Here is a 21,728-nt window from a genome sequence, read left to right as displayed (position 1 = left end):
GTTAATTGAATTAGCATCTTTCGTATTATTTTTATCTTATGTTTTTTATGAATATCTATTTAAAATTAAGATTATATTTTTTAATAATTTTCATTTTTTTTAATTTTACAATTATATATATGTAAATATATTTAAAGGAAAAACTTTGTTATATTTTCTTAAAGGAAAATTCATATTTTACAACAACAAAAAAAAAAAAAAAAAAAAAAAAAAAAGGGTTAAAATTATGTTATAAATTAATATGAATTCTTTGATATTGTTTATTATTTGATCTTTATGCTTTTATTATTTTTTATATATTAAATTGTTACATATTTCTTATGTTCATATATTTTCTTATATTAAAATATTTTTATTATTCTAGTTAATTTATATATATATATAAAATGACTTTTACTAAAAAGATACAAGCTGTATGAAATCCTGAAAAAAGAAATAAAACATAAAAGAATATTAAATATGTAAAAATTATATTAGTAAAAATATTTAAAATAAATTAATATAAAGAATATCATGTATAGGAAATCATAAAAATTTATAAAAAAATAAATGAAAAATGAAAATAATTAATAATAGTTTAATCTACAATTTGTTAAAGTCAAAATTTTTTTAAACTATTATTTTTTTTTTTTTTTCTCATCTATTAAAAATAATAAATATTATTACAAAAAGAATAAAAAATGAAAATCTGAAAAAAAAAAATAAAATAATAAAAAAAAGTACCATAAAAAATAATATATGGAAAAGAAAAGAAAATTAAATAAGGCCAAAAAAAAATATCACAGTTTTTATGATCTATATTTTATAAAAAACTATTTTATATGTATTTTTTTTTCGAAAAATATCCACCAAAAATATATCAATTAAAAGCAATATTTATATTTGATTTTTTTGCTATTTCTATTATATTTGCCATAGCTACACTTTTTTCTGCAGCTGCATTCATATCTTGACATAAAATGCATTTTATATTAGACTCTTTAATTAATCTTTCTGCTTCTTCTTGATTTGTTCCTTCTAGTCTTATAATAAGTGGTTTTTTAAAGTTAACTTCTTTTGTTGCATTAATTAAACCTTTTGCAATAATGTCACATCTCATTATACCACCTAAAATATTAATAAAGCAAACTTTTGCTTTATTATTGTTATTAATAATTTTTAATGCTTCTGATATTTCTTTCTCAGTTGCACCTCCACCTACATCAAGAAAATTAGAAGGTGACCCATTATGTAAAACAATTAAATCTAAAGTAGCCATAGCTAATCCAGCCCCATTAACCATACATGCTATATTACCATCTAAAGAAACATAGTTTAGATTATATTTTTTTGCCTCCATTTCTTCTGCATTTTCTTGTGATATATCTCTTTTTTCAAAAATTTCTTTTTGTCTAAATTCTGCATTATCATCAAAATTTAATTTAGCATCACAACAAAGAACTCTTCCATCATTTGTTTCTGATAAAGGATTAATTTCTAATAAAGTACAATCATATTTCTTAAATATTTTGTATAAATTTACAATTATATCACTAACAATATCTAATTCGTTATTTTTAAATCCAATTTTTTCGCAAAATTCCCTTGATTGCCCATTACTCAACCCATTTTTTATATCTATATTCATTTTATATATAGCATCTGGGTTTTTTTTGCTTATATCTTCTATAGAAGAACCACCAACACTTGATCCAAGTAATAAAATCCCATCTGAACTTCTATCTAATAAAAATGCCACATATCTTTCTTTTCTAATGTAAAATCGTTCACATATAAACACAGTATTACATTTCTTTCCTTCTATACCACTTTGTTTAGTAACTAGTGTATTATTTAGCATTTTAGAAGCTACTTCTTTTACTTCCATGCTGTTTCTACATATATGAACTCCTCCTTCAAAATTATTTTCTTTAAAATAACCTACTCCTCTACCACCACTCAATACTTGAGCTTTTACAACCAAATCAATATCACCACATATATTTTGTAATTCTAATGCTTTTTCTTCTGCCTCTTCAGGGGTTTTAGCAGGAAATCCTTGAGCACATGGTATATTATGAGAACGTAGTAAATCTATAGATAAATATTCATGTATGCTTAGATATTTTTTTTCAATAAAGAAACGAGACTTATTTCCAAAATGTAACTTATTTTTTTTATTCCATATATTACTCACTATGTTTCTATTCAATCTCATCATAAATTTAAACTCATTTTTTAAAGGTAACATTATTAATAATTTTTCTTGATATAAATGTCTTATACACAAATTTGTTAATATTAAATATTTTTGTTATTTTTACAAAAAAAAAAAATCTTATGTATATATTTTATTTTTCTTTTGCAACAAATCTATATTTATTCTAATGATATTATCATTAATTTATTAATTAAAATTACTCTTTTTTTTTTTTTTTTTTTTTTTTTTTACCTTAATATATTTTCAATGTTTTTTAATATATATATATATTTTTCTATATATTAAAAAAAAAATTACTTTTTATTCATATATATACAATTTTTTTCTTTTAATTGCTCTATATATTTTAACTAACAAAAAATATGATATTTATATTATTTCAATACTTAAAATACTCCTTTGAATATTAAAAAATTGAATGAATTTTTTATCATCTTAAAGCATAATTGTTTTAAATAAATAAAAAAAAAAAAAAAAAAAAAAACATTAAAAAAATAATATTATTTTCATTTAATAAAAAGAGCCATTAAAGTTGTATTGGTGACTCATGTTAAAAAAAAAAAAAAAAAAAAAAAGTAAAAACGAAAGAATACAAAATTTGTGTAATATATATATATAGGTAAATTATTTTACAGTATTTTTCTAAAACTACTTAAAAGATAGTATATAATTTTTTTTAATTTTTATTTAACACATTTTCGTTTTAATGTGTCCGCCTAATAATTTATGTCAAAAAATATTTAACTTAATATTTACAATTTTTATTAATATGATTTAATTAATTTTCCTTTTTTTTTATTTTTCATTATATTTTTCTTTTTTTTTTTTTTTTTTTTTTTTTTATATAGCATATTTAATTTAAAAATTATCTATATATGTCATGTATTTTTTTTATTTGTGTTTTAATGATATAAATTTTTTTTTTTTTTTACTTATGAATATTAAATAAGTTTTTATTTTATTAAATTATATATTATATCTTTTTTTTTTTTTCCCTTAAGGAAAATTTTAAAATTTTAAATCTTACGAAAATAAAAAAAAAATATATATATATATATACTATTATTTATATTTATATAAAATTATATATTTAGAATTTCTTAATGTATTTTTTTTCATTCCTAATAAATTTCTTATTATAATTCTTAACATATATTATCAAACCAAATAGTGTTCTCTATGTATTTAGTAAATATTTTAATTTTAATTACATAAAAGAATTAATATTTCATTAATAAAATGACATAATAAAAGGTTATAGTTTTGTTATTTATTTATTTTTTTCTAATTTTTATTGTTCTTCATTAAAAAAGTTTAAATGTATGCATAGATTTCTCATTATTTAGAATAAGGTAATAAAGATATTTTGCTACTAAAAAGAATTACATAGGGATATAAAAAATAGAAATTTCTTTAGAAGGATTATTTTAAAATAACATACATATAAAACTAACAAAAAAATGTTTTAAATAATTCTTATTCTAGAAATGTTTTATATATTATATCGTTATTTTTTAGTAATTCGTTACTTTAACCTTTTAAATATTTATGTAACTCATAATATTAAATTTAGAGTATGAATTAAAAAACATAAATTTATATTATGGCATAAAAAATTGTAAGACAATTTATTTTTTCTTATTTTTCATCTTTTGAATGCTCACACAAAAAATTTTGAGTTAAATTTTTATAAAATAAATTTGTGCTGTTTCATATTTTTTTTTTTTTATAAAATTTTAATAATCAAATTTTTATTTATTATTAAAAAAAAAAAAAAGTAACAAATTATTTTATTAAAATTTATAAAAAAAATGAAAAAAAAATATAAAAATTATATAAACATTATTGATTGGCATTAAAATACAAATAATTTAATTTTATGAAATTTTTTTTTTTTTTTTTTTTTTTTTGGTATTGTATTTTTTCAGTGCTTTTTTTTTTTCTTTAATTTTTAAAGAAATAATTGTTCTAATTTGCAAATATGTATTTTTTTATTTATCTAAAAAATATGAAATTCTTAGTTTTTAAAAAATAAAATTCTCCTCTTGAAAAATTAAAATTTCCTTTAAAAAAATAACACTTTTAGAATTAATATTTTTTAAATAATTATTTTCAAAATACATTTTTATTTTTGTTTAGTAATATACTTATCCTTTTACATTTTGAAAAGCTGCATTTTCACTTTAAAAAGAAAAAATAATTTTTGTAAAAAATAATATAATTTCTATATATAAAAAGAGACAAAGTCTTTTTTTTTTTTTTTTTTTTTTCTTTTTTAACATTCTAATTTGAGTTTTTTTTTAAAAAATAAATTATGTATTTAAAAGATAAAGAATCAATTTCATTTTTTTTTATATGTAAAGTAAAATGCCGAAAGAACAAAACAAACAACTGAAAAACACAGATGAAGTAGATGAAAATGTATTAAAAAAATATGAAATCATAAAAAAAATAGGAAAAGGAGCATATGGGATTGTATTTAAAGCAAAATGTAAAAAAAATAATAAAATAGTAGCAGTGAAGAAAATATTTGATGCTTTTCAAAATTCAACAGATGCTCAAAGAACTTTTAGAGAGATTATGTTTTTATATCAACTAAATGGTCATGATAATATAATAAAATTAATGGATGTTATGAAAGCAAAAAATGATAATGACATTTATTTAGTATTTGATTATATGGAAACAGATTTACATGAAGTAATTAAAGCAGATTTATTAGAAGAAATACATAAGAAATATATAATATATCAATTATTAAGAGCATTAAAATATATACATTCTGGCTTATTGTTACATCGTGATATCAAACCTTCAAATATACTTTTAAATTCAGAATGTCATATAAAAGTAGCTGACTTTGGTTTAGCAAGAAGTATCTCAACAGAAGTTAATGAAAATAAAATACCAGTTCTAACAGATTATGTTGCAACGAGATGGTATAGGGCTCCAGAAATTTTATTAGGTAGTACGAATTATACAGAAGGAGTAGATATGTGGTCACTTGGTTGTATTATGGGAGAGTTGTTAAGTGGAAAACCATTATTTAGAGGAAATTCTACTATGAATCAATTAGAAAAAATTATTGAAATAATAGGAAAACCAAATAGAAAAGATATTGAAGATATAAAATCTCCATTTGCTGAAACTATTATTTCTTCTTTTATTGATATTAAAAAAAAAAATTTATCTGATATTTTTCATAAAGCATCAAAAGACTCATTAGATTTACTTCAAAAATTATTACAATTTAATCCTTCAAAAAGGATTAGTGCAGAAAATGCTCTCAAACATAAATATGTCGAACAATTTCATTCTATTATAGATGAACCTATTTGTAAAAAAATTATCACTATTCCTATTAATGATAGTACAAAATATAAAGTGAATTTTTATAGAAATATTGTATATTTTGATATAATGCGAAGAAAAAAATACTATTCAAAAAATGTAAAAAAAAATTATCAAGAGAAAGCATCAGGTAATTTAATTAAAACAAATGATTCAATAGAAAATAACAAAAATGATGAAGAAAAAGAAAAAGAAAAGAAAAAAAAAAAAAAAACTGCTTCTATTACTAATACTAATATTACTTATAATAAATTGAGTAACCATAAAAAATCTATTATTTTTTCTGATATAAATTATTCAAAAAATAATGAAATATCAAATTTTAAAAACAAAAAATATATCCTTGAAAAACCTTATGATAATAATAATAAAACTATCAAATCTAAAGAAGTTCAAAATTCCAAAAAAAATTATGAAAAAGATAAAGGAATAAATAATTATGTACTGAATCAACATAATAAAAATAATGTTAACAATAATAATGAAAAATATTATTATGAACATACTGATGATAAAAAAGTTAGTAACGAAACTGATATTTGTTATCATCAAGTTATTAAAAACGTAAATATAGAAAATAAGGATAAAAGATGGAAAATATCTACTAATAATATTGTGAATTCAGGAATAAATAATCCATACTATCCCCAATCAAACATTACTAAAGTTATGAATGAAAAAGAAAAAATTCCTGAAAATTGTTCTAAAAAAAATGAAAATAAAAGTAAAAATATAAAGAAAAATATTGTTAGAAATGATTTAAATAGTACCATTAAAAATGTTAATAAACATTATGATTGCTGTGCACAAAATATTTTTACAAATAAAAAAAACTATAAGTTAACTAACAAAAATAGCTAACAAAAATAGCTAAAAAAAATAGCTAAAAAAAATAGCAAAAAAAAATAGCTAAAAAAAATAGCTAAAAAAAGTAGTTAAAAAAAATAGCTAAAAAAAAATATAAGGAATTTCAAATTATATATAAGAATATTGATTATTCTGTTGATACTATGAAAAAAAGCAAAAACGATAGCAGTACCCACAAATCTAAAAAAATCGTATTTTTGATTTTTGTAAAAATATTTTAGTTAAGCTTTTAAAAAAAAAATAAAATTTAAAAAAATGCGAACAGAATTTACTTCAAATTTACGAATTAGGAGAAAATTTGTCAAATTACACAAAAAAAAAAAAAAAAAAAAAAAATATAAAAATAAAAATGAAATATTAAAATATTTACAAATTAATTTGAAATTGATTATAAATTATTTGTAAGATAATTATAAAGAAATTATATTTCCTTCTTTTTTATTTTTTTGTTTATTGAAAAAATATAATAGGAGCAAAATTTAATGATATAATTTTGTTTGATAGTTTAAAAAATTATGTTTTTATATGTATAGTTATTTTTAATAGATTAGGAAAATATAATGGAGAATAATAATAAATTTTTTTTTCTTTTATTAATTATTCAATTTTTCAATAAAATAAAAGTGAGTTTAAAATATAATTAAAACAATTACATATTTAATTCCAGTTTTATTTTTTAAGAATTTTATATTTTCTATATTGAACTTTTTTTATGTGTATACATTTATTTTAATTATTTTACGAGTTAGTAAAAAATAAAAAAAATATATCTTATTTTACCAATTTTATAAATTTCATGCAACTATTTTTTTTTTTTTTTGTTTGATTTACTTCTAATTTATAATCCTTTTTATAGGAATTAAATGAAAAAAAAAAAAATTTCAATGTGATTTTTCATTATTTCATATTAATTTATATTTTTTTTTATATAAAAAAATAATTTTTTTTATTGTATCATTTTGAAATATATAATTGATAATAATTATAATCGTGATAATTAAATAATAATATTGTTATGTTATATTTATTATATTAACATATGCATATATATTTGATTTTCTCTTCATTATATTTTTTTTTTTTTTGAAAATATTATTACCAATTATATATATATATATTATCTTTGATTATAAACTGAAGAAGCTTAGATTTACGTATATATTTGTTTTTTTATAAAGTTTTTTGTTTAATATTCTGATTTATTATAACTATTATATTTTTTTTTATATATTTCTATGCATATAGCTAAATATAATTATTTTTATAATTTTTTTTTTTTTAAATATAACTAAAGAAAATTAAAAAAAAAAAAAATATATATTAATTATATATATTATTCTAATAAAAAAGAATAATTAAGTATAATCATTTCATTTCTGAAGTTGGGAGTAGAAAACATATATATATATATATATATATATATATATATATATATATATATATATATATATATATATATATATTATGTTAATAAAAAATATTTCCTTTTATTTTCAAAATGTACTTATGAATTAATCTAAAAAAGAAAAATAATTTTTGCAATTTTTCTTATAATTTGTAAAGCAATACTTTTTTCTATTTTTTCTTTTTTTTTTTCCCTTAAACTACCTGTTGTTGGTTATCTGCTTTAAGTGAATTTTATTAGAACTATTCTTTTGAAACTTCAAGAAAAACTTAAAGAATACCTTAAATTTCTACAAATTATTTAGTATTTCTGAAACAAAGAAATTGAAAATCGATTCTTAAGTATTCCTATGTAATTAAATTTAATAAAAATAATATTTTGAAAATATTTTGTACAATTATATTTCAGCTCATTAAAGTGCATGATTGGTGCAAATATTTACAAAATACATAAAACACAATAAACAATACATGCTGAAACAAAAAAAAGAATGATCTAATAATTTTTTTTTCTATTTCTTATTTCTATTACTTTATTTATTTGTTTTATTTCATTAACAGGTATCCTACTATTTTCATTTCTTTTCGTAAATTCTTAATTTTTTTTTTTTTTTTTTTTTTTTTTGTTATAGATTAATGTACATATGATAATTTTTATGTATAATTTTATTTTTTTTTTTTGATTTTAGGTAGAATATTTTAATAACTAATATTTAATAGTTATCTTTTGTTATAAATATAATTCTTATTTACAAAAAGGATGTAATAAATAATGCATATTATTAAAAATTTATTATGAATAGACAATATTTATTAGTAATTCTTCTTGATGAAATATGTTAATTATTCAATCATAACTTTTACTAAACAACGTTTATTATACAATATTAATTATTGAAAAAATGTTTTTAAAAAAAAATTTATTATTTAAAAAATGTTTTCTATTAAAAATGTACTCAATAAAAAAAATGATTATTGAAAAAATTTATATTATTCAATAATGGCTATTATCGAGTTATATTTATTAAAATAATTTTGTTTCCATCTTATTTTATAATTATTCTTATCTTCCTATTAATTGATTTATTTTAAAATGATATCCTTCAATTATGTGGTTTTTTTATAATTTGTAAAATTTTGCTATGTTGTAATGCTTAATAAAAATTAGTAATATATATCTTATAACACTTTTCTTTTTTTTTTAATCTGTATTTTCCTATTACTAGCTTTTTTTTTTTTTTGCTTCTACTTTTTTTAACAATGTTTTTTTCATTAAAAAAAGTAACTATTTTTTTTTTTTGTTTTTTTATAAATATAGTAAATTTTTATAACTCGGCTAATTTAGATAATAATTTACTTTCAGATGCAATAGCAGCTAGCTTAGCAGAAGGAGTGCAGGGAAATGGGACAAATATGCACACCTGTGAGGCAGCTGGATGTTCTTCATATAAAAATATAATAAAAGATAATTCTGACGATTGCTTATTTGGTTTTATATGCAAAAAATGCAAAAAGACACATGCAAAAAGTCAAGATATATGTTTTTATTCCTCTCTAGAAGGATATGAAAATCTATATGAAGGATTGCTAGAAGATTTTAGTCAAACTACATATGACACATTTAAAATTCCTTTAGATAAAAAAGTTGACAATATATCAACAAAACATGAAAATAAACAAACAAGTGATAATAAGGAAAAAGAAGAAAAAGAAGAAGAAGAAGATGAAGAAGATGAAAAAAAAGACAATTCAAAAAAAAATAAAAAAGAAAAATCTAATTCTACAAAAAAGGAAGACGAAGAAGGCACAGAAGATGAAGAAGAAGTGGAAGAAGAAGAAGAAGAAGAAGAAGATGAATCAGATAAAAAAAAAAATGGAAGTTATTCAAAAAATAATGATAAAGAATCTTTTTTAGAGCAATCAGCTAAGAATATATATTATAACTCAACAGTATTTGAAAAAAAAAATATGTTATTTAACAAAACTCAATTCAAAAAAAAATTTTTAACTTGTTCTAAATCATTAGAACCAGATGATGAATATAATATTAAAGAGAGAACAGATTATTCCTATTTAGAAAAAAATACAGAAGAAAAAAAAATAATATATAGAAGATTAAAAATTAATATTAATAAATATGAAGAATATTTGAAAAATAAGTTAAGTAAATGTGATGTTTCCGATGATGGAATGTCATCAATTTATATTAAGTTAATATTGCAAATAGTTAAAGATAAAAATGATATTTATACAGATATTTCTAAAAAGAGCATTTTAAGTAATGGAGAAAGGTCAAATTATCATTCAAGAAGTGGAGATGATACTGACATTGATGAAAATGAAAACGATGATGATCAAGAAGAAAATGAATCTGATGAAGAAGAAAGAGGTAGTGTATATAAAAAAAAAAAAGAAAATCAGAAAAATGAAAAACTTCATTTTGATTACGATGAAAATAATACGAATAACTCTAAATATAATTCCAATAACGAAACAAAATATAATAATTCTTCTAATGATAGTATCTCATATGAGAATAATCAAATTGCAGAACCTATCTATATGGAAAAAAATAACTCACAAACGAATCAAAGTTTTGATTATGATTATCATAACCTACAATCGAATAAAAGTTATTCCGATCCAAATTTAATGCAGTACTCTTATATTGATTTACATAATTTAAAAAGAGAAAATAATAATATTTCTACTAATAAAAATAAGTTAAATTATATAAACAACTACTTTATAGTAGAAAAAAACGATACACATAAAGAATCTAATAACGAACTATATGATCCAGTTGAAATTATAAAAAAAGAAAAAATGAATAATACTTTGATAAATAATTTTCATAATAATAAGGAGTATGCTTTTTATCAATATAAAATTGGTGAAGATTTAGGAGGTGACTCAATGGAGAATTATTACAAATCAAAAAACGGCTTTTTTAAATCTATATTTCAAAAAGTTTTTAAAAAAAAAAATTCTGATGATGAAGGTGATGATTATGATGAAGAATCAGATGGAAAAAAAAAAAGAGGGTTTTTCTCAAAAAAAAAAAAAAAAAAAAAAAAAGATGAGGACATTGATAATGATGAAATCATTAATAATGAAGATGAAGATGGCGATGAAGATGACAATGAATCTTCTTATTCTGGTAAAGGAGAAAGTAAAGGAAAAAGTCAAAATAAAAAAAAAAAAAAAAAAAGTCTTTTTTCAAAATTTAAAAGTAAATATTTCAAAAAAAAGCAAAAACTACATATAGAGGCCTATTTTAATAATATTATTGTGAAAACATGTAAAAATTCTTTAAAATGGAAAGGAAAAATGTTCAGAAAACATTCATTAATTGAAATGACTTTAAAAGTTCCTGTTAAAATGAAATATATAAAAAATGAGCCATTAAATTTTTTTAGATCAGGTTATGAAGTCATAATTACATGTAAAAATTGTGATGAAGTGCTATTTAATTCTTGTGTTCAAGTAAAATAATTAATTTAATAAATATTATTACATAAAACTTATTCATATATAATTCTATAAACACTATTAATTTTTTATAATAAAATTTTAAAAAGTTTCATAATAATTTATATAATTATTTATTTTTAAACATAATATTAAAAAAAAATATATATATCCTTAATTAAATAATAGCATATTTACAAATAAAAACCATATACATTTATATAATATTAATATAACATTGTTTGTTTATTTAAATTCATTCAATTGTTTAAAAAAATAAAAATACAAATTTTTTTATAGGTATATTGTACAAAAAAAAATAGCAAACTTGGTAGTAGCATATCTAATGCTACATCTAATTCATCAAATTTAAATACAATGGGCACAGTAGCTTTTACACCAATTCAACTGTATAATTATGGTAGTCAAAATCCTGCAGATTTGTATTTTATGCCACCAGCTTATTATAGCAGTCATAAAAACATTTATATTAAATATTCAATTGTAATACTCTTGATGTTTATCAATTTAGTAATATGAAGAGAAAAAAAAAAAATTATTATCCTCTTTATTTTTACAATTATTAAATCATAAAGGAACAATTTTTACAAACAAAAGAATAATTAAGGGATATTATTAATTAATAGAATATTTCATAACATTTTTTCCTTTAATCATTTTCTTTTGCATATAACGAAATTTTCTTTTTGTTACTGCAATCTCTTCGGTTGTATTCTGATCCTACAAAAATGAAAAAAAGAAAATAAAAAAAATTAATATAGAAGGAAAATAATTATTATATAAGTAAAATATATGCTAATATAGATAATACAAACAATAATGTTTTAATAAAAAATAAGGGAGTATATATAAAGGGATGAATTAAAATAAAGAAATTATAATTGAAATATCTATTTAGGAATACTTATAAGCAAATATGAAAATATATGTACATTTAAATATATATATATTAATGCTAACAGGAATATACATGTAAAAAAAAAAAAAAAAAAAAATTAAAAATAAAATAAATATATGAAATTCTTTTTTTAATAAAATTTAAATATATTACATTTAGCAATTCTTCTTCTATTTGTTTAATAGAGTATATGTCATCTTGTAATTCCTTTTTCTGATAAATATTAGAATTGTTCATGAAATAGGAAGGTAGGAAAATGTATATAAGTTTACCACTTATGAAATCACGAACTATTAATCGAGTTGCAAAGTTAAAATTGAGTAACCCCCCTTTTCCTCCTGATACATATTTTCTAGATGTACAAAAGGCATGTAAAAATTCAGTTGCATCTAAAAAGAAAATCTTTTCCTGTTTTTCATTCTTTACTTCATGAATAATATTATTACTAATTTTGTAGTAATCACATAGTTGTATAGGTATTATATTGCAAAGGATTTGAACAATATCAATAAAGTCACCTTTATAATGATCAATTGAAAATACTCCATTGATAACTAAATCATATTTGCTAAATACAAGAGAAGGAAATATTAAACCCGGACAATCACATAATGAAAAATGCAAATTTTTTAGAAAAATTGTTTGAAAATGTTTTGTTTTTCCTGGTTGACGACTTACACTAACTTTTTTTTCACCAATTAAACAATTTATAATTGAACTTTTTCCTACATTAGGATATCCAATAAAACCAACCATATAATTAGGTGTCGTAAATGTTCCCATTTCAATTTCATGATATAAATTTATGATTTCTAATTTAGTTTTTTTAATTAAATTTATTAAATCATCTACACTTAATATATCTGTATTGTCATTTTTTTTTGTTTCATAACTTAAATTACCAAAACCTACATTAATTATATTTTTTTTATCATCATTAATATTTTCATCTTTTTTTTTATTTTTTGATATATTATTATCTTCAATATTTGTTTTAATATTTTCAATGTAGTTATCGTTTTCAATAGGATTTTCTCTTTTGAATATAGTATCATGTTTATTCTTGTCTTTATTATAATCTATCTCAGAATAATTTTCAATCACTATTTTATTTTGATGATATAACTCTCTTAATGCAGAAAAAAAAACAAATTGAACATTTCTTTCCTCAAAATAATTTGCCCATATTTTTCTTTGTTCAAAATTTAAAAAATCAGCTTTATTTAAGATTATAATAATTTTTTTTCTATAATCTACTTTCTTTACATAGTATTCTAATCCTTTACAATAAAAAAATAAAGGATTTCTAGCATCAATAATATAAAATAAAACATGACTTTTTTCTATAACCCTCCATAGTTGTTTCCAATATTCAATATTTTTCTCATAAGGAGTTACGATATATCCTTCTCTTTCCTCAATATCACTTAATAGTTTTCTCCATTCTACAAAATATTCCATTTCATACTTCTCCACATTTTCTTTACTTAAATTAGTTTTCGAGTTATTTTCTCTATATTTTTTTCCTAACTCTTCATACATATAAACATATTTAAAATCATAACTTAAATTATTTTTATTCATGTCCGAATTATTCAATAAATTACTATCTTCATCTTTATATTCCCCATGTTCTGATTTTTTATTTAAAAAATTTCCGCATATATATTCACCACTTATTTCATTATCATATTTTTTTTTTTCTATTCCTCCTTCACTTTGTACATATCTTAGTTCATTCTTTTCATTTTCATCTTCTATTATTTTATTCCATGATTCATTTTCTGATTCGATTTCTTCATTATCATTCATATCTTTTTCATTTTCTGATTCAATTTCTTCATTATCATCTATATCTTTTTCATTTTCTGATTCAATTTCTTCATTTTCATCTATATCTTTTTCATTTTCTGATTCAATTTCTTCATTTTCATATGTTTCTCTCTTATTTTCATTTTCTTCTAGAATATCGTTATGATTTTCCACTGAATAATTATTATTTTTAATTTTTTTTTCTTCATTTCTCTTATATTTCAAACTTTTTTTTAAACTTTTTATTTTTTGTTTTTTTGATTCTTCTTTTTTTGGGATGCACACATTAATTGGTACAATGTTCTTTCCACTCATTAAAAAAGTAATTTTTTTTACATTTTTTTTTTTTTTCTTTTTTATATTTGTGTTTTCTCTTTCATTAATAATTAAATTGATTTTATCTTCTCTACTTAAAAATAGAGCTCTTCCAGGAATAGGTAAAACAATATGTTGAACATTTACATTTTTATTTTCATTTAAAAAATTTCTTTTTTCTTTAATTTCATTTTTTTGAACAAACACTTTAGTAACTTCAATATTATTGATAATCAACTGATTATCTAAGTAATCATCTACTGATTCTTTATTTAAAATAGAGCATTTTTTACTTAGATTTTTTTCTTGATCACATCCAATCTTTGAATAAAGAATATTTTCAGAAATTTCTTTTTTCGTCAATTTATTACGCATTAAACTTCTTCCCATACAGTTATGTTGTTTCGTTCTATTTTTTTTAAAAACACCCATTTTTTTCTTTTTTTTTTTGTATAGATAAATTATAGTTTTTTATAACAACACATAATTATTTAAAAGTTCATTTAAAAACAAAAAAAATTATAGTTCCAAATAATATTCCTTGTAAATGAATTTTATTAAAGCATGAAGAAAAAATTATATTTTTTATTCATATATATATATATTAAAAAAAAAAAAAAAAAAAAAAACTCATTTTAAGGAATCTGTAAAAATGAAAACATTCTTAAAATAAATTATTTTTTTTTTTTTAAAATATATGGAATATTTCATTTACATTTTAATGGATAGATAATGAGATTATATAACCAAGTTTTTATGAGAATTACTTAAAAGATAACATCCATTTATTATTATTATCACCTTTTGGGAAGTAACTTCTAAGTATTTTCTTTTTTCTTAATTAATAAATAAAATATAATGTAAAAATAATACTGACTCAAAACATTATCAGAATAAAAAAAAAAAAAAAAAAAATGCTCTTTAGATAATACATTTCTCTAAAGGCATTTAAATTTATTCTTAAAACTTATTTAAAATTATAATTTTTTTTTAAAAAGATTCTCTAATGAAACTAGTAGCTAAAAATAAAATGTTTTATAATTTCATTTATGATATATAATAATTTTAAAAATTAGATCAAATAAAATTGAATGATATACAATTTTGCTTAAGATTGTTATATGTAGGAATTATATATGTATTTAATTAAAGAACTTTAACGATATTTTTTTAACCTATATTACAAAAAAAATTTTATCTTTTAGAAGTTGAATAATATTATTAATATTTAAATATTTTATTTTCCTTGTGAAAGTTAATTGTTTTTATAATGATAACATATAAATATTTTATTTTGTAATAAAGCTGAATGAGCAATTTAAAGAACAAAATTTAGCACAACTTAAGTATTTAATGAACAAATGTAAACCATTATAAAAAAAAAAAAAAAAAAAAAAAAAGATTATTTATTTGCTTACATATTAAGGGATTTTGAATGTATATTTTTTTCATTTATTTTTTATCTTTCTTTTTTTTAATAATTGTAAAAAAAAGAATTTTAATTAATATTTATGATATTAACATATAATTAAGTCGGTTCTTATAAATGAAATTCTAAAATTTTATATTTATAAAATATTAATTTTAATATTCCTATGAATATTTAAAAATATGCAAAAAAATAAAATTAAATATAATTTCTTATAAATTAAGTGATTTAAAAAAAAAAATTACAAATTAAATAAACGTTTTTTATTTAAAAACCTTTTTATATTTTTTTTTTTTAATGAATTAAAATGTAATTAAGAAATAAGAAAAAAATTCCCACAAGCAAAATATTACTAGAAATTTTCGTAATTTTTTCCTCTATTTTTTTTTTTTTAATTATGTAGTAAAATAAATACTTTTTTAAATTTGTGCCAATATTAATTATTTTATTTTTTTTTTTTAAAATAATCCTTTTAGAATGAATGGAAAAAAAAAATAGATTTAAATTAAGAAACATAAAAATTTATCTTTTTGAAAAAAAATAAGACACAAAAAAAAAAATATATTTTTTCAAATAACTTGTATACAGCAAAAATTAAAATAAATAAAAATTTGAATAATAGCATTACTATATTATTTTTGTTTATATATAAATATAATTACGAATTTTTTTTTTTTTTTTTTTGAAGATAAATTTTTAACACAGATTATATTTTGATGTTTTAGAAAATAAAACATGTAATAAGTTTCACAATAGTTAATTTGAAGAAAAATATTCAATTTCGTATGTACAAAAATGTATAAAAAAAATGTGCATATATTATGCCATTATTGAGTATAATAAGTATAATGTTCTTACAAAATATATAATAAAAAAAAAAAAGTAAAAATAAATGAAAAATAGAAAAGTAAAAATGAAAAAGAACGATAAAAGAAGAAAAAAAAAGTAAAAAAGGATAAAACGAAAAATAAAAGATGAAATACTTTTTTTTAAAGCTTAAAAAAATAAAGTTTTACATTGAAAAAAAAAAAAAAAAAAAAAAAAAAAATAAAAAAAAAAAAAAAAAAAAAAAAAAAAAAAAAAAAAAAAAAAAAAAAAAAAAAAAAAAAAAAAAAAGAGACTTTTTTTTAAAGCTTAAAAAAATAAAGTTTTACATTGAAAAAAAAAAAAAAAAAAAAAAAAAAAATAAAAAAAAAAAAAAAAAAAAAAAAAAAAAAAAAAAAAAAAAAAAAAAAAAAAAAAAAAAAAAAAAAAAAAAAAAAAAAAAAAAAAAAAAAAAAAAAAAAAAAAAAAATAAAAAAAAAAAAAAAAAAAAAAAGGAAAAAGAAGCAACAGAAGAACAAGAAGAAAATGATAAAAGAAAGAAGAAAAAGAAAAAAAAAATATATATATATGTTTATCTGTTCTACTATCAGATGAAAAGAAACTTTATTACTTCATACATTTCTTTTTTTCCTTTTTTTTTTCCTATCATTATTGTTATATGAAATCCTTATATAATCCTTTTTTTGTTTCCTATTATTTATTTTCTTTATTCAACACTTCACTTCTTCATTTATATTTTATTTTTTTATTTTTTTATAAAATGATTTCACTTTTTGATTTACATTTAAAATGGATTCTTTAACAAAAAATATAAAAGAAGCAAATCACAAAAGAAGAAATTTATATTTTAATTGTAGTAGTAGTTGTACAAAAGAAAATGGTTTTTATGATAAAAAAGATATTTCTACTACAATAGAACAACAAAATCATAATTACAATAATGTTTTTTATATACATAATGGCATAGGATTAGGAAAGAAAAAAAACTATCTCCATAACAGGGGAGATCTAAATTCAAAGAATTTTTTGAATCTTAATAAAAACGTAAACATATTATATAAGAAAAGCATAAAAGATCAAAAAAAAAAAAAAAAGGAAGAAAATTATTCATATTATGAACCTCTTAAGTATCCTGCATTTAAAATGTCAGATAAAATAAAATCACAAAAAATAAATGAAGAAACAAAAAATTATATGGAAAATAGCGCTATTACTGAAAAGAATGATAAAGAAATTAGTAATCATATAACAAATGAAGAATATTTAAATTATGATAAAAAAAAATTAGATATCGTAAATAATGAAATAAGTTTAAATAAATTTATTAATGAAGTAAAATATAAACAAAATAATTGCAGTATGACAAATACTTTAAGCCATTTAACAGAAAAAAAAAAAAACAGTAAAAAAAATATGAATGAAACATTTTTTATAGAAAGAAATAAAAATAATTTGAAAAATTATAATAAAGTGGACAATAAAAATATTGATTATATATATATTCAGAGAGAAAACTTAGTTAATGATGAGTTGGAAATAAAATATGAAGAAAACAAAGAAATATATAAAGATGTAAATGAAGAAGAAAAGTTCATAGATAATAACAAAGAATATAAAGGAGAAAAAATAAATAAAACAAGACATAATAAGTATAAAACATATCAAGATAAAGAAAATAATGATGATATAAATGTAGTATGCAGAGAAGAATTAACGGATACAGTCGATATAACACAAAAAAGTATAATTTATTCTAGTGATGAAGATAACTATTATTATGATAAAGAAAATCAGGAGATAAAAAAATTTCTTGCTATTAATCAAACAAAATTTTTTATAAATCCAAGAGAAATCACTAATGAAGTAAAATTTATTTTACATATGACCCTACTAACATTATATAAGGATCAAATTAAACCAACTTACAGAAAAATTAAGCAGAGATTAAAGTGTTTTAATGAAAATTTTGAAATCAAATACAATTTCTTAAATATATACGCATCGTTACATAATCAATATATAGTTGTAAGATCAAAAAAAAATAATATTTTTGTTCTTCTACGAGAAACACCTAAATGGTTTTCTGGATGGGTAAAAACGAGAAGTTTTAGAAATTCCTACCCAAAAAAAATGTGGAAAAAAATGATTACATATTTTTTAGATATATGTAAATCAAACAAAAGTAATTCACATATATACTTTTTAATTGATTTTGTTAAATATTTGAATAAAAAGAAATACATATTTTCAATAAATTCAAAGAATGGAGACCTTTGTAATTTATATGATTGTTCTATTAATGATGATATGGAAAATGACATTTCAAATAAATATTGTTTATTTGATATGGAAAATAAAAATTTTTCTTATTTTTCTCATTGTAATAATGACTATAAAGAAAATTTTGAAAAAAAATTTTTAAATTACTATAATTTTTTCTTAGAAGAGAAAGAAAGTGGTATAAGATTAAGTCAAGAAGATATTTCAAAAAATCACGAAAATATTAGTGAAAACATTCTACTTAAGGAAGAATTAAATGATATAAAAAAATGTTCAACGAACAGTAATCATGAAAAAAATTTAGAAAATGATTTAAGTAATTTTAATTTAAGAAGTAATTTACAAAATGAAGAAAAAAAGGTGGATGCAAAAATTCCATGGGAATTTGATAATGATATATATGAAGTTGCAAATTTTTTAAAAAAAAAAAATTTTTATTTTTTGAAAGATTATTCATTAGGTAAAATTGCTCATATAATTCAGTTATGTTTATATAATGGGTTAATGCATGAAGAAGGTCAATTAATAAAGCCTTCATGTGCTGCTAAGAATATCGTATCATCCATTTTTTACTTTAGAAATAATGAAGATAATTTAGATTGGAGTAACACTCAATTACCAATTTTTGAAAATGATAAAAATACAAATTATTTTTCAAATAACTTTCCTACCGAAAATACCAAAAATGATAATCTGGGTAAATTTAATTATTCTTTAAATGAATTTATATTTGATGAAATCAGTTTTGAAATAAACAGCTTGTTGAAAAAACAAAATTATGAAGATTTTTACAAAGAAGAAAAAAATTATTTAAAAAATGACGAGGATTTTTTAAAAATTTATGAAAATTATTTAAAAAACGATGAATATTTTTTTAAAAATGATGATTTCTTTTTTAAAAATAATGAAGATCCTTCTAAGAGTAATGAAGAGAAGTTTTATATTCCAATCAAAAATATAGAAGATGCTAAAGTAAAAATAGAACGTTTACTAAAAAATAGTTATAAAAAGAGAATTTTTCTTTGTTTATTTAGAGAAAAATTTTTCAGAAAATATAAAGAAACCATAAACCCGTTATATTTTGGATATAATAGTTTAATTGAATTCCTTTTTTTTAGTTGTAAAGATGTGTGCAAAATTTATATTTTAAATAATAATTTAATATTATTTCATCCTAGTTGTGATATAGAGTATTTAAAAAATAACGACAAAGAAAATCTTGTAGAAGAATTTTCTTATTCTGATTATTGTTACAATAAGTCAGAAAAAGAAAACAGCAAATTTAAAAATATGTCACTAGAGATATGCTCCATTATGAAAGATTTAGTAAAAAGAAAAAATACTTTTTTTATTACTTTTTGTTTTTGGAAGAATATGAATAAAAATAATAAAAACATATTAGACAATATTACTTTTTTAAATGGTGAAGAATCTGAAAGACAAATAAAAAGAAATCAAAATGAAGAAAATTATTTTGTTAATAATAATGAATCAAAAGAAAGTATTCCTTATTATAAAATTTTATAAAAAATAATAATATACTTAATGCATATTATTTAAATTAAAACAACATAATTATGATTATTTTAATAATTATTTATAGTCCCTCTTGAAATATATAAAAAAAAAAAAAAAAAAAAAATCAAGTAATTATTTGTATTACATAATTTTATTTATATGCATATATCAGAAATAGTATTACTAACATTTTAGCTAGTTATAGATATAATTAATTATATTCTTTTTGTATGAGCAAATAAACAAACTAAATATGGAAAAAAAAAAAAAAAAAAAAAAATGAGAATAATAATAAGAATAATATTAATATTAATTGTTTGATATTTATCAAAAAGAAACTTAGCAAAATAATATTACACAAAAGTATATTTTAAATAAAGTAAATTTATTCAATTAGCTAAAATTAAGATTGTTATATTAAAAAAAAATTTTTATACAATCAAATTATTTTTGAAATAAAAAATGATTTTCATGAGTTGTAAAAAAAAAATAAACATAAATATCTGATGAAATAATTATATACATATATAAACAATTATAGATTTTGTTAGATTTTTTTTTTTTTTTTTTTTTTTTTTTTTTTGTTACAAATATTCTGCATTATAAAATTGTTATTTTTATTAAATTGCTATATTATAATTTATTTATTATTTTTATTTCATAATTTATCTTTTGTTTTCCTATTTAAAAATGTTATATTATTAAATATTATTGTGTAATTCATGCATATATTCTATTATTAAATAATTTAATTTTAACATTTTCAATAATTAATATATGTTTAATATTAATTTGTGGATACACATAAAATATAAATCTGTATAATTCTATATGCTTAAGTAAATATATATATATTTTTTTTTTTTTTTTGAAATATATAAAATAATTTTAATAAAAAAATTCCACATATTTATATAGATTATATATAAGACAAAAATAAATCAATTTAAATAATTTTTGTGTTGTAATTTTTTCACATTAAGTTGTTTATTTGGATTTTTCATTATTTTATGTGTATAAATTTTTATTGTTTTATTTATGTATTTTTGAATAATATATTCATTTGTAAAGAACAGTTTTTAAATATTTTAACATATTTAAAAAAAAAAAATAATAAAATGCATTTTATGTTTTTACAATTTTTATTAACTTTTAATTTATTATACTTACTACAAATTATATTTATGTAATGAAAATTTTTCAGATAAAAAAATATCGTACTAAATTTAAAATTTTTTTAAATTATTTTATCATTAAATAAAGAATTTAAGGAAAGGGAACAAAAAAAAAAAAAAAAAAAAAAAAAAAAAAAAAAAAAAAAAAAAAAAAAAAAAAAA

General features: G+C 17.9%; 5 protein-coding genes across 5 annotated transcripts; 3 read left to right on the top strand and 2 right to left on the bottom strand.

Moving 5' to 3' along the window:
* Nucleotides 1–859: 859 nt before the first annotated feature.
* PGAL8A_00303200 (ATP-specific succinyl-CoA synthetase beta subunit, putative) lies at nucleotides 860–2,230 on the bottom strand (the record flags this gene model as incomplete). Its single annotated transcript, XM_028672035.1, has 1 exon — nucleotides 860–2,230. The coding sequence occupies one exon, from the start codon at nucleotides 2,228–2,230 to the stop codon at nucleotides 860–862; it is 1,371 nt and encodes a 456-aa protein (XP_028528628.1).
* A 2,337-nt stretch (nucleotides 2,231–4,567) lies between these two features.
* On the top strand, nucleotides 4,568–6,412 carry MAPK1 (mitogen-activated protein kinase 1, putative; the record flags this gene model as incomplete). Its single annotated transcript, XM_028672034.1, has 1 exon — nucleotides 4,568–6,412. The coding sequence occupies one exon, from the start codon at nucleotides 4,568–4,570 to the stop codon at nucleotides 6,410–6,412; it is 1,845 nt and encodes a 614-aa protein (XP_028528627.1).
* Nucleotides 6,413–9,082: 2,670 nt separating this feature from the next.
* On the top strand, nucleotides 9,083–11,833 carry PGAL8A_00303000 (conserved Plasmodium protein, unknown function; the record flags this gene model as incomplete). Its single annotated transcript, XM_028672033.1, has 2 exons — nucleotides 9,083–11,308; nucleotides 11,594–11,833. 2 exons carry the CDS (start codon nucleotides 9,083–9,085, stop codon nucleotides 11,831–11,833), a joined length of 2,466 nt encoding a protein of 821 aa, XP_028528626.1.
* Nucleotides 11,834–11,929: 96 nt separating this feature from the next.
* On the bottom strand, nucleotides 11,930–14,771 carry PGAL8A_00302900 (large ribosomal subunit associated GTPase, putative; the record flags this gene model as incomplete). The annotated part of the gene is made up of 2 exons (XM_028672031.1): nucleotides 11,930–12,034; nucleotides 12,366–14,771. The coding sequence occupies 2 exons, from the start codon at nucleotides 14,769–14,771 to the stop codon at nucleotides 11,930–11,932; spliced, it is 2,511 nt and encodes an 836-aa protein (XP_028528625.1).
* A 2,611-nt stretch (nucleotides 14,772–17,382) lies between these two features.
* On the top strand, nucleotides 17,383–20,400 carry PGAL8A_00302800 (conserved Plasmodium protein, unknown function; the record flags this gene model as incomplete). Its single annotated transcript, XM_028672030.1, has 1 exon — nucleotides 17,383–20,400. One exon carries the CDS (start codon nucleotides 17,383–17,385, stop codon nucleotides 20,398–20,400), a length of 3,018 nt encoding a protein of 1,005 aa, XP_028528624.1.
* Nucleotides 20,401–21,728: the final 1,328 nt, after the last annotated feature.

The sequence above is a fragment of the Plasmodium gallinaceum genome, assembly GCF_900005855.1.
Source record: "Plasmodium gallinaceum strain 8A genome assembly, contig: PGAL8A_v1_87, whole genome shotgun sequence".
NCBI lineage: Eukaryota > Apicomplexa > Aconoidasida > Haemosporida > Plasmodiidae > Plasmodium > Plasmodium gallinaceum.
The sequence above is the reverse complement of the archived record's forward strand: the minus strand, read 5'-3'. Positions and strand labels throughout refer to the sequence as shown.